This window comes from Leptopilina heterotoma, unplaced genomic scaffold, assembly GCF_015476425.1.
Source record: "Leptopilina heterotoma isolate Lh14 unplaced genomic scaffold, ASM1547642v1 Lhet_161, whole genome shotgun sequence".
In the NCBI taxonomy this organism is placed as follows: Eukaryota; Metazoa; Arthropoda; class Insecta; order Hymenoptera; family Figitidae; genus Leptopilina; species Leptopilina heterotoma.
The window spans coordinates 859,715-874,563 of record NW_025110876.1 but is presented as its reverse complement, the minus strand read 5'-3'; the positions used below and the strand labels follow the sequence as shown (position 1 = coordinate 874,563).

Below are 14,849 nucleotides of genomic sequence, written 5' to 3'. Positions count from 1 at the left end.
CATCTTTTGAACGACTGTAGATTTCAAATGGAATTATATATAAAGGTCAATAATACGGTGTTTGAAACTTTATCTTATTACCTAACTTCCTATCATAAAGTTTTTTTTATTTCATTAATAAAAAAAAAGTTATGGCACTTTTTAAAAAAAGTTGAAAATTCGACTTTTAAAAAAGTGGCCCCAAGGTGGTCACCATACAAAAATTCACTAAAAAAGTTTTTAAAAAATGTAAAAAACGTATTACTAAGTTGTTTATTTAATATTAATTGTTTTTCAGGATCACAGAAACATATTACATATTTTTTTTTGCACTTTGTCCTTTCGTCAAAAATGATACTTTTTGTGTATGTATTAGGTAAAATTTTGAAAATAATTCTATTTCATTATTATTCATCATAAAACTTAAAAATTGATAAAATTCACATTCACAGTGACAAATGTTGATAAATATGGCGTATAAACACATTTTCATAAAAAATCAGAAGTGACCACCTTGTGGCCAAAAAAGTGTCCACCTTAGGGCCAAGACACAATTTTTTAAACGTTAATGAAAAAATTGTTTAAAGCACAATATTAATTATATTCATTTGGAATATTATTGTACGATATATAAAGATAATTATAACGATTTTTACTAATTTAAAATGGTTAATTTCGATGATTTTAACACCCTGAGAAAAAAATTTCTCGATCATTTAAAAACAGAAATTTTACGACGTTCACGTTACAAAGAGACTCATACGACTATTTACCTCAAAACTTTACTAAAATCTTTGTCTTCTCAAATAATAACAATAACAAAAAACATTTGAAGATACTAACTAATATACAAAAATTTTCTTAGGGTGACCACCTTAGGGCCCTGACCACCTTGGGGCCCTCTCCCCTAATAATTTCTATTTAGTATTAAATAGTATATTTATTTATCAATATAAAAATTCCTATTTTATCTGTAATAATATTTTTATTCAGTAATAAACGCACTTTTTTAATTTAGTAATAAAAATACTTGTTTTCATTTATAATAAAATTATTAATTTTTATTTAATAATAAGAAAACTTTCTATTTAGCATTAAATAGTATTTTTATTTGTCAGAAATTAGTAATTAAGTAATTTAGTAATTATAGTAATTTAAAAATTATCAATTTAAAAATTAATAATTTGTTAAACCACTAGAATACTAATTATACTAGAAAACACAAATATGTTACAATTTTTTCATACTTATTGAAAATACGTATTGTTTTCCATAAATTGTTTTTAGATTGTTTCAAATTGACCATAAATCACGTTTATAAATAAAAAGTTATAAATAAAAATAAGTTGCATATTGTTCCATTGAAATATAGTCGAAGAAAAAGAAATTACTTAATTCTCTATTCGCACGTCCTTTAAAAGAAAAAGCGGACAAATCTTCATCGTCTATTCTTTTAAAGTACAATTTTCTTTCAAGCCCTGTGAAAAATTGTGAAAGTAGCAGAATTAATTTTTGTCCGTGTTACGATTATTTTTACAAGCACCTCGTTTCTTTGTTTCCCTTAGACTATTTAAGCTGGTACTTGAGAATAATTACAAGTTCTTTTTGAGTTTTTTGAGAAATCGTCAAGATTTCCCGTGTGAGCTCACTTTCTCTCTCTCTCTTTTTAATTACCAACGGTCAGCAGCACACAGGGTGACTTAATACCGTAGTACATAGCACCGAGATTGCACTTGGAGAATAAAAAAGAAGAGAAGAAAAATAATAAATAAAAACGACTAGTCTATGTGTTTGTATGTTGATACATATATGTATATGAACATGAATCGTTGCCAACTCGCAATTTTCAAAAGAGAAGAGTGGGGGAAAAAAGTGGTCTGGTTTTAAACGCACATGTTTGTTTGTATATGACTTTCTTTTTTGCAAGTGAATATAAAATTCGACAACAAACTCACAGCCCTAAGGCTTTAGTAAGTTTCCAAGGCTCAACATTTGAATCATATAAAAAGGGTACAACGTGGAAGAAAAAGAGTTAGAATTTCACTCATCCAAACACGTTCTCACACATACAATAAAGCACTCGACCCGTTTTTTTTAAAGCCTCCTTAAAGGTACAAGCGACCGTCGTAAAAATATACCTGTACATTAGAAGGTGGGATTATTTTTTTTGTTCACCTTGAAGCACAAGAACTTGCTTGGACCAGTGTTTTTTTTGTGAGTATTTTGCATCTTCAAACCACACTCAACATCACACGGTCCATAAAATATTATTTTTCTAACAAAATTGTTTCATACGTGTCTAACATTTTTTTACATCTAATTACTCCTGAATTTACTATAGGTACTTATTGTTACTAATCTTACTATACAATAATATTTACAGTTTATAACATTTTCTTACTGAAATATTTTTTTTTCGCTAAATTGAGTTTGTTTACATTTGTTTTGCTAAAATAATTTTTTTAGTAAATTAAGTTATTTTTACTCAAGTTCTGTAAATTAAATTTTTTTTACTAAATTAACTATTTACAAATAATTGTTGATAATTTCCACTTAGAAAAAAATTATTTTTAAATTTGTTGCTTTAACCAAAATTTGGTTCCTTCAATTTTGATTGTTTCAATAAAAATTCGTTTGTTTCAACCATAATTTAACTGCTTCAACTAAAATTTACTTGTTTCAAACAAATTTTTTTCTGAGTGCATATGAAATTTAATTTTCTTTACACATGATGAGGAAGTTCATTCTCGTTAAACTTCGGTTACAATCCTTCGGAAGTGTCACGATCACTTTGAGACAAGAAAAACTGAATAATAACCGTTCGTTTCCTCTGCGGGTTTTTCCTGTCTTGGATTGTCAGTCTGTTTTTTCTTTAACCGCGCGCACCTCAAGATATGTCACGCTGACGACGAATATAGGAGAGATGCGCAACTTATCTCGCAACTCCTCTCGAAACGGAATTGTCTTCGTTCACATTATGTGAATCCACTGTCACTCAAAAGTCTTCTATCTTCAGAAAAAATCTTTTTTTTTCTAAGAAAGGAAGAAAAAACAAGGAAAATTGAAGATAATTACGATCTTCAATAGTTTTCATTATTTTTTTTTCTATTTGTATATAATAAAATAGATTTTGTGCACAATTTTCGTTTCAATGTGAGTTTTGAGTAAAAAGTTAATAAAATTGTTTATGAATTTTGGTTTCAATTTTTTAATAGATTATTCAAGGGAAAATATTCAAGAAATATATTTAAATTTTTGTGAATATGTTAAAATTTTTTATGAATACTTGAAATGTTTTTAAATAAGTATATAAAGATTATATGAATTTAAACAAGTGTCGATAAATATATTCAAGTTTTTGTGAAAATCCTTAAGTTTTTATCAATATATTCAAAATTTTTAATTTTTTATAGAAATATTCAATTTTTATGAATTTATTCAAGTTTTTGTGAATATATTCAAGTGTGTTGGACTTAAGAAATTTCTTGAATATCTTTTCTTAAAATATGCTAAAAATTTAAAAATATTTTTAAGATGTTATTCGAATAAGTTTATTTAAAATTGTCAGCAAATTTGGCTTCAAATACTGTTAAAGTTTATAGAAGATATTACACTGAAATTCATTGTATAGATATTCAATAAAATAATAAATAAAAAAAAGGTTACTAATACTCAACAAAAATTTGTTTGGAGTTTTTCAATAAAAATTTGTTGCAGATATTCAACAAATATTTTTGATAGTATTTAAGAAAATGAATAAAATTGAAGATATTTAAGAAATATTAATTAAACATATTCTAAACAATTTTTGAAGATCTTCAAGGAAACATTTTGAATATATTTATAAACGTTTTCTGCATTAGAATCCAGAGAATTTATTCTGTATATTAAAAAAACTGCATTTTAGATATTTAAAAACGAATAAATTAAAAGAATGTTAAACAAATTTTGAATTTAATTTATCCAAGAAATAATGGTATTCAAAAAATTGTTCTAAAAATGTTATTCTGTTAAATACACTACAGTCGGGAATTATCAGTACGGCTGCACGCACACGGCCCAAAAACATACCAATCTTTAAATCACGATTTTTTTGTAAATACAAATGTCAGAAAATTAACAAATATACCATTCGAAAGATTATTAAATTCTACGATTAATGGTACATAACTGAAAATTTTAATAATTTATACAAAGATTACAACAATTGACAAATTTGACAAAAAAAATTTTAAAATAAAATTTTTGTAGAAATTTTTTCAACCCCTGCATATTTTTTAAAAATTGTAGAAAAGATTTAAAACTTACATAGGTGTGATCATTCAAGTGTCATCTTTAATTTAAGACCAAAAGAGTTCAAAAATCTTAATCGGTTAGCGAGATATCATTATAAACGGCAGAGCATTTTCAGCCAAAAACCGTTCAAAATCGACTAATTCACTGTATATATTGTCAAAAAACATGCTCTTTTGGTCTTAAATTAAAGATGAGACTTGAATGATCACACCTATATGAGCGATTCCACGTCAAGTGATCAAGGGGTCTTACGGTGCAATGTTTACTTTGAAAATTTGTTACTCTTAAACAATTAAACATGGAAATTTGACCGAGTACAGTTTCGAAAGGTTTTTTCATGCTCTTTCGATTGGAAATAAGCATTTTGAAAAAAAAAATTTTTTTGACCAAAAAAAATCAAAATTAAAAATAAATTTTAATTTTTGGGGGGGAAGGATACGATTTTTTTTTTTTTTTTTTTAAACGAAAGCTGAGATTTTTTCCTAAAAGGACATATAAATGAAAAAGTGGGACAAGAATGTTTAAACACTGAAAAAAAGAGATTTCTACTGACCGGAGTGCTAAAAACCCGGTTTTTGGCTCTGTTTGGTAGAAATCTCTTTTTTTCAGTGTTTAAACATTCTTGTCCCACTTTTTCATTTATATGTCCTTTTAGGAAAAAACCTCAGCTTTCGTTAAAAAAAAAAAAAAAAAAATCGTATCCTTCCCCCCCAAAAATTAAAATTTATTTTTAATTTTGATTTTTTTTGGTCAAAAAATTTTTTTTTTTCAAAATGCTTATTTCCAATCGAAAGAGCATGAAAAAACCTTTCGAAACTGTACTCGGTCAAATTTCCATGTTTAATTGTTTAAGAGTAAAAAATTATCAAAATAAGCATTGTACCGAAAAACCCTAAACTTTCACCCCCTCCCCCTCGAAAAATATTGGACTAAGTTAAAAAATATTTTTACCAAAAATCACTATCCACTAGTACTACAAAAGCCCCAAGTTTAGGCACGATTGGAGAAAAAATTTTTTCCACCTTGATCACTTGACATGGAATCGCTCATATAAGTTTCAAATTTTTTCTACAATTTCTAAAAAATGTGCAGGGGTTGAAAAAATTTCCAAAAAAATTTTATTTTTTAAATTTTGTTGTCAAATTTGTTGATTGCTGTAATCTTTGTATAAATTATTAAAATTTTCAGTTATATATCATTAATCGTAGAATTTAATAATCCTTCGAATGGTATATTTGTTAATTTTTTGACATTTGTATTTACAAAAAAATCCTGATTTAATGATTGGTATGTTTTTGGGCCGTGCACGTGCAGCCGTACCGATAATTCCCGACGGTAGTGTATTTTTTCAAGATATTTAAAAAAAATTCACTAAATATAGAAAAGTTCTTTTTAGTATTCAAGAGAAAATTTTAAACATTAAAAAAATACAGTAAACAAATTTTGTTGCGAATATCCAAGAGTTTTTTTTAAAATTTATTTAACAAGTGAAGATATTTTCGTCAAATTCCGTTATAAGCTTTAATAAAAATTATCTGATGATATCTAGAAAATTTTGTTAATGTTTGCTAAATGCTTATAAAAAAATAAAATTTTGTTAATGATATTCAAGAAATAAATTTTAAAAAGTTTATAAGAAAAATAAATTTTGAATTCATTAAAAAAAATTTTCTAATATTTAAGAAAACTTATTGAGAACATACAATAACGTTTATTTTAGATATTTGAAAAAAATTCCTTGAAGGTATTACAGAAGAATTTTTGTAAATATTATAAAAACATATTGAAAACATTTTTGATAAAATTTTTGAAAAATGCAAAACAATCTGCTGAACTCCCTTAATAAATAAAGATATATTCAACAAACTATACTAAAGATTCCACTTAAAAAATTGTTAGAAGATACTTAAAAAAAAGTTCTAAATACAAAAAAGTTCATCACTAAAGAGTTTGTCAATGAATAAATAAAGTTTGTTGAGAAAAGTTTTCTAAAAATGCTTAATGAATGAAATCAGAAAAAGTTGTTCAAAAATGTTCAAGTTAACTGCTGTATATAATAAAAGAAAGTTTGCTAAACTTTATCACAACAGTTTGCTAACAATTTTCAACAATATTACTTAAACATTCTCTCACAAGTTTATTAATTAAAATACTTAAAGAACTTTGCTGCAAAAAAAAAAATTTTTTAAATTTCTTCTCAAACTTTACGAAGTTTGAGAACGAAGTTTAGAACTTTTTTAACTTTATTAAGTTTACAACTTCTATTGTCAACAATTTATTTAAAATTAATACGTTTTCAAATAAAAAATAATTATAGATGAACAAATTATTTTTCTTGTTTTTAAAGGAAGAAAATGTTGACTAAAGAAAACTAACGAATTTTCATTAGTTAGTTTTGTTTAATCAACATTTTTTGAAAAATTGCAATATAAAAAAAAATAATTCTCTTTCTGATTATTTATTATAAATATTGTGGACTTCAAATTCGTGAAATTTTTCGAAAATTGTATCAAATGGCCTAGAAAAAAAATTCTCGATCCTTCCCTTAGAAAAGAAAAATTTATAATTTTTAAATTAATCAGTTTCTTAATCAATCTGTTAATTAGAAATTAATTGCTTAATTGTAATTGTTCGCTTAATTAAAATTCGTAGTTTTTTGAAAATAGTGACAAAGGATCTAGAAAAAATTCTTGAACGTTCGCTTAGTAAAAAAATATCTTTGTAATCTTTGAAATTATAATCAATTTTTTATTCAATGTCTTAATTAATTGCTTAACTTAATAAATTTCATGAATTGTGTTCTATAAAAATTTCTTAAAAACGTTCCACAAACTTAAAATCTACGAAATTTGACACTCTTCCATCAGTCGAATATTTTCTGAAGACGTCAAACTACTTTAATATCACAACAAAATGCTTTAAAAAAAATTGCTAAATCACTCTCTCAATTTCTAAAACTCTCATAATTTCTTTTTTTAAATAAAAAAAATCACACTCTCGATAAATAAAACAAATCTCCCTAAATGATTAGGAATCGTAAAAATTCATCTCGCTAAGTAAAAAAAAGAAGCAAAAAAAAGAAAAAGCACCTAAAGTCTTGTGCCTTTGGCAATTTCATTCGTGACTTGTAATGAGACTCTCTTGAGTGCATCTAGTTTTTCAATATACAAATCCTCCGATTTTTTACATTTCTCTTTAATTTCCGTTTTATGCATTATTCCATTTCCATTGCCGATAGAAGTCACAGATGATGTCTCGCCTTTGGCACTGTTCCCCTCATCACCGAGTCGTGTACTTCCTGAATAGATTCTGGCTCTGCCAGGGAATAATTTTGAGAGCTTTAAAGCAACTGGATGCAGTAAATGTTCCTCGTAGACGTCGCCTTTAGGATCAGTCGTGAGTAGACTAACGATAATGCCAACAAGAACAGTGGTCAGACTTCCAATGAGAGCATAATACATATAAGTTATTCCATAGACGTAGTCAAGCGGTGACTTTGTGACCTCGTCAATAATTTCATTTTCAATCATTTCACTCTTTAACCACGGTGTACTCATTGTTTTCATTGCGTGCGCCGAAAATGTATCATTACGACAATCATCAATTGATAATGGTAAATTTTCCACAGGTGGATTTAACATTAAACGACCAAATGTTAACCATAATGTGCTAATATGACTGAAAATCATTCCGGCAGATGCGCCCTTCCAATTTGCACAGGGAACAAGCATTGCCAATACGAAAACTCCCAATAGTGGACCAGAAGTCGCTGAGGTCATTAGCATTGATGATTCAATGACACCGGGCAACATTCCCACGAGGAAACTTGCGCCAATTATCAATACACCATAAATAACACCAATCACTTTAATTAATCTTAATTGTTCGGTGTCCTTTAAATTACTGCATATACGCATTTGACTGAGAAAATCCTCGTACGTCACTGTGGCGAGCGATTGAAGATTTGAGACGGCTAATGTTAATGCACTATTGAATAATGTTGCCATTACGAGGCCAACAACACCGGGTAAATAAACGAAACGATCTTCAACGTAAAATGGAACGATTTCGTCGATTTTTGATATATAACCTTTTGTGAAGGGATCACAGTTTGCATAATTGGAGAATATTACCATGCCCACGATCCATGAGAGGGAAAAGAGGACAGCTATCACTGGCATGTTCGATATCATTGTTCTGAAATTGAGAAAAAAAAATTATATTTTCTCTTTTTTAGAAATTCTTTTCATTTCTAAGAGTAAAAGAAATTTCTGTATTCAATTAAGTAAATATATATAATAATATAATAATTCATAATTTACAACTAGAATTTTAATGTTGTCTAGTGAAATATTTAAAATGGTTGAGAAGTGTTGATACAATATTTTAAATTCAAAATGGCGTATTCAATATGGCTGACGAAAAAGTTATCTTGTTAACTTGTTACTTGGGGATTTCTTAGGGTTTCTGGTTAGGAATATGATTTTAATATTTCGATATGGCCACAAAAACTTCCAAACAATATGTTTTCTTCTTTTTAAAACACATAAATAGTGTTCCATGTTTAATTATCAATGAAAGTTTAGACAAAATCGTTTCTTAAAATTTTTACAATCCACTAAAAAATCTATGGCCATCTCTCACCGAACTAACTAAGAATTAGTAGAAATTTGAACTAATTTAAAATAGTGAACGACTTTTCACTAATTTAGACTTGAAGAGTAATTTTTTTGACGAGAAATGAAAAGAATTGGATTAAATGATTGGAAATTGGTTTGTAAATGAATAAAATCGGTATTATCCCGAGTCAAAATTTAGACCCTCTTTTAGTTCTCCAAAAACCTCTTTTTAACCTCTTTTAAGCCTCTTTAACACTTCTAAATCCTCTTTTGAACCTAAAAACAGCTGAAATGGATTTTTCCGCACTATATTAGAGGTTCAAAAGAGGTTGAAAAGAGAAGTAAGAAGGCTTAAAAGAGGTCCGAAAAAAGATTTTTAAAAATATTTCGAAAACTAAAATTGGGATTTTTTTCACAGAGTTATATTTTAATTGCCCTATATAGAAGATGCAAATAATAGTTTTTGAATGATTTCAATAAATCTATTACAATAGATAGAAATTTAAAAAATTTAAATTTCACAAAAATTTGAAATCCTCTTTTCAACCTCTAAACATCGGAATATGGATTTTTCTGCATCGTTTTCAGGTTCAAAAGAAGTTTGAAAAAAGAGGGTCAAAAGAGGGTCTAAATTTTGACTCGGGATTATATATCAAATAGAAACCTTATAAAACAAGTTTAAAGCGTGGGATGTCGGAACACCCCAGTTACTCCTTAGAGGGTGAGTAAATTCACATACTCCTTCTAGGGTTAAAAAAAGGGAAATATAATTAATATTTATGTTTTGTAGTTTATTAATATAACTAGCAAAGTCCTACGCGCGCGATGCGCGCGTGAATGATTCGAAGAATTCAGAAAAAATTTAATAATTTTAATTTATATTCTTGCATGTTTACAATAGTTAAGATTTTTTAAAAAATCTCGGTATTTCAACTATATTATCATTTCCACACCTCAGAAGCCATTTAAAAAAATTGCAAGAAGATCGAAGGCGGGGAAAGCAGTGATTTTTATTTTTTGTCACGGATTTTTCAGAAATCCAAAAATATAAAATAAATCAAAATCACTGCTTTCCCCGCTTTCGATCTTCTTGCAAAATTTTTTAATGACTTCTAACATTAAAATAAATAATTAGCAAATGAAAAAAATTGCTTCCAAGGGGTGGAAATTATAATTTAGTTTAAATACCGAGATTTTTAGAAAATCCTCGAAAAATCAAAATTACTACTTTTCTTGCCTTGGATCCTTTTGCGATTTTTTAATGGCTTCTGTTATTAAAATAAATATAATATTACCAAGTGAAAAAACATGCCTCTACTCAACTCAAGTTTCAAATGTAATTTTTATACATGTAATTTTCTCATGAAATCCCTCAAACATTTTTTAAGCTCATATAAATGTAATAAAATTCAAACTCAAAAGATTTAAATTATAATTTCTGCAAGTATTTTAATTTTCATTCTTATGTTTCTAATAATGGTTAAGGTATAGTTTTTCTAAATCGTATTTTCTAAAATTTTTTTTTCTAATAAAGGTGAATTTCTAAAAAACTTTTTTCTAATAAAGGTGATTTTGAAATTTTCTGTCTTCTAATAAAGCTAATTTTCTAAAAATTTATTTTTCTAATAAAGGTAATTTTCAAAATTTTTCTTTTTTCTAACAATATTCTATTTTTGTAATTGTTACGTATGACTTCGTAACTATTTTTAATTTTTTTATTAATTAAAAATTATTTATATTATATAGCTTCATTAAAATTGGGAATCTTGTAATTAGGTTAAGTACAACTAAAAGGGCAGACAAAACAACCTATCATCGTTCCAAGATTATTAATTTCAATTCTATTAAATTAGTAACTCTCATTAAACTTCCTTGGTTTCATTATTATTTAGATATGTCAATTTTATAAAATTATTGCGAAAGTCACGGACAACACCCATATTTCAAAATGAATTTCATTACAGTTTCCAAAGAGCTTGTTTTTCATCGAAAAACTCAGATGTATTGATGTCAAATATTTTAAATAAAAGACACATGCAAGTGAAACTACTGTGGTGAGAAATCATTGAACTCATGTCATGCCATTTAAGGAATTTGCAAGCTTGCGAAAAGCTTGCCTCGCAACAAGAAGTTCAATGAGCTATGTGTAATAGTATCCCCACTATTCATAATTTAACGAAATTCAGGGTGTGATCCAAGACTTGAGCCGATTAACGATTGAGTTTGACTTGGTTCCTCCCGCAACAAAGTTGTGCATATTTACTTTGTTGCTCTCGGGAATTGAGAGTTTTTTTTTTGATTATATAAAATAATATATATATTTTGTGAAGTTTCTGCGATATTTTATTTTTCGATTTGATATTTTGATTTTGTTTTGTTCATTATTTTGATAAAACGTAATTTGCATTACAATTTAAAGTGATTAATTATTAAAAATATAGTCCCAGCAAACACTGTTACAGATCTGTTACAGAACTGTGACAAATAATTGAAGAACATGTGATGTAACTGGTGACTCACAGGGGACTCACTGGGTACGCAAAATGTCGTAGTCAGAAGGTTGTCACAGTTAAGTAACAGATCTGTAACATGGTGACGAAGATACTTGTCACAGTTCTAGAACAGTTACAAATTTCTGTTACTCATATCTGTCATTAAAAAATATTTTAATTAAAATTAAAAAAATATTCCACGCTGTTCTCGCATGTCATACATACCCGGAATATTTATACATGTCGAAGAAAATTTGTTTTGCTATTTATTTAAATATTTACAACCACGAGGTCTCGAACGCAAGACGCAGCTAGGAGTGGATTATAAATCAAACGCTCTACCAACTGCGCCACGGAGGCTCATGAAAGGAAGTTTAGAATTTACATATATAACGAAGGAACTATGAAAGTGTGCTTTGTAACTTGAAAAAGGATACTGTATTTGCAACAATAGTATAATTATGTTATGTATAATATACATTATATTTAATAATGTTAATTGAAAATTGTAAATTTTCAAAGTTACAAGCATAAGGAAAGGCTTAAAAATTACTTTTTAAATGAAAGATTAAAGCAATAAATTTATGCTTAATTAATGAAATTTCTACATTTTTATAACAAATTTATATTCTATAATTTTTCATTTAAATATAAATAGATTTTACAAAATTCTTTGTGAAATTAATTTATCAAAAAAATTTGCTATTACGAATAATAATAATGTCAAACAATTAACGAATAATTACATTCTCGATTACATTACATGCACCTTTAAAACATTTATGAGACTTTTATACATAATAATATTGTTTAAATAGTCACTAGAAGAATAATAAAACTGAAGAAAATTTAAAGATAGAGTAAAAAATGCTACTGATAGTAGTATAAAAGAAATAAGAAAGCAATTTGTTGTCAATAATTACTATATGAGTGATTCTCTACAAAGTGGTAACTTTTGAATATGTTAAAATTTTCTTTTTTAATTAAATTTTTTGGAAATTTTTTATTTAGATCTTTTTAATAAAGCTTGAAAATGATTATTTTATAGATATTTGAGTTTAATTCTTTCTTTAGTTTTATATACAAACAATTTAAAAATTTGTAATTTAAAGGTTAAATAATTTATTTGAAAAAGTTAATTTTCGACTGTGAATAATTATAAATAGTGTAAATAAGCAAATAATTACTTTAAACTGCTTTAATAAATAAATAAATAATATTTTTACTCATACCTGTTATTGAAATTACTTGTTTTGATACAGGTTAATCGAGGTTAATAATATTTATTCAAGAAAACAAAACACTTCCATTACGCGAAACGAAATTAGGAACTGGAGTTTACAGGAACTGGAGTTTACAAATCAAAGAAAAAAATTCATTGAAACCGTAAAAAGTCATAAAAATAAACAATTTTTGCAGATTATTAAAGAGATTTGCTTACTCTAAATCACTATTATTTTTATTTTTTTTATACATTTAGAATTCGGCAATTTTGTCGGGTATGGAGTTACATACCATTAAAATACGCTATAAAATAATAGTAACTTTTGTAGTTTTAAATTTAAAAATTATATTTCTTTTTGCAAATTTAACATAAATACAACTTATTAACTTAATAATATTAATGGCAAATAAAATCGCACTAAAAAAGGGAATAAAATTAATGAAAATCAATGAAATTGTAAACTCCAGTTCTAAATAAAAAAAGATTGGGGAAAATATTAAAAAAATATTTTTACACAGATTTTTTAATGGAAATTAGAAAACGACACACTAAAACTTAGTTTTTGAGATGAACTTTCGAATAGAATAAATAAAAAAACGTTTAAAATAAAGTTTGTGCAAAATAAAACATATTAAACTTCATGATTCATGTGTGGAGAAACGACAAATGTGCATTTTTTGAACATTTGCAATTGAATTACAACTTTTGTTTTAATTAAAAAAATTTTTTCGATTATGATATTACTAAAAAACATATTGAAGATTAATTATGCAAAAGTTTGAAGTAGATTAGATAACAATTTTTCAAGTTATTAAATAGGAAACAGAGGGGAAGCGAAAGTGACCACTTAATGAAGAATCACCCGTATAGGTATTTTTTATAAATTATTACGAATTATATTATATTATATTAAAAATAATATGAACTACACCAAATTTGTTAGAAGAGTTTAACATTGTTCGGACAATGTTAAACTGTATATTACAGAACTGCATTGCAACAGATGTTTAGACCAATTACACAACAATGTTCATACACAGTTATAGAACAAGGTTGGAACAACAGTTACAGAAAATTTGCGACATTAAAGTTATGTAACTCTTACATCACATTGTGATAGAACTGTGACATAAGCATAATACAGAACTATTCTGTAACTAACTTGTAACTATGTTCTAGAACTCTGTTACAATCAGGTTCTATCACAGATCTATAACTAGTTAGGAACAAATGTTCTATAACACTGTAACCTCACTGTTATAGAATACTTATATAACGTGTTTGCTGGGGTGTATTTAAACAAAAAGTAAAATAGATCAATTGAATAAAGTTTAAGTCCGGTGACCCCGAGTTTTGAATATTTATTCAATTGTATCGAATCAGTGAAAAAGAAAAAGGAATTTATTTCATCGTGAGTTTTCAAATAGTATAAATATATATGAGGATTATTATTGAAAATAAAAAAGTGACCAAGGAAATAAAATTGGAGTACAGAAATACTTGTCTCAAAACAGGTGTATACTAAACATTCCACCTGAGGAAGTAATAAGATACTTTTCTGAAATAAGTTGAATGAAATGAAATTGTTTTGGTGAGTTGATTTAATATTGTCCATCACAGCACACAATTTATACAATTACACATTCATTTTGATACTACATGATATTGTGCAAAAGAATAGATTATTGTTTTTTTATATAATTGATAACAAGCATATAAAATTAAAATTGTCATGTGGTTTAAATATATACAATTGTTAATAATAAATCATATATTATTTTAACTAAATGGAATAGCGTATCATTGAAATCTTACACCTATTACAAAATATTTTCCTTCCTTTATTTTCATTATAAATACCGTCTAATCGGAGCCGCTGAATAATAGTGGACTTAAGAAAAGAATCCACTACCTTTATTTTAAATTAATGAATTATTTTATTACATTTTCACGAAGAGTACCTAAGTTATTCTTGGATGAATCAGTTAAAGTTCTGTCTTTGTTGAATAAGTCAATGTAGATTTTAATATAGTATAATTAAATTTTGTTTAATTAATAAATTTGTTTAATTAATTAATATTTATCGATTCATCTGTAACAGTAATCACGATCAATAAGTACATATGATTAAAAAATAAAATTTACGAAAATTTGTTAATTCTTTAAAAAAATACTTGATATTTCGTTAAAAAATTATAATAAAAAATAGAAATTATGCAAATTACTTAACAAAAATTT

The 14,849-nt window shown here is 26.4% G+C and overlaps 1 protein-coding gene across 5 annotated transcripts in view; it reads right to left on the bottom strand.

Moving 5' to 3' along the window:
* Positions 1–6,997: 6,997 nt before the first annotated feature.
* Positions 6,998–14,849, bottom strand: part of LOC122498918 (sodium-coupled monocarboxylate transporter 1) — a 178,055-nt gene continuing 170,203 nt past the window's right edge. For all 5 annotated transcript variants that reach the window (XM_043606920.1, XM_043606916.1, XM_043606917.1 and 2 more), the window contains one exon: positions 6,998–8,472. In XM_043606920.1, the coding sequence (XP_043462855.1) occupies positions 7,365–8,472 (1,108 nt within the window). In that variant the 3' untranslated portion in view covers positions 6,998–7,364. The remainder of the gene's footprint in view (positions 8,473–14,849) is intronic.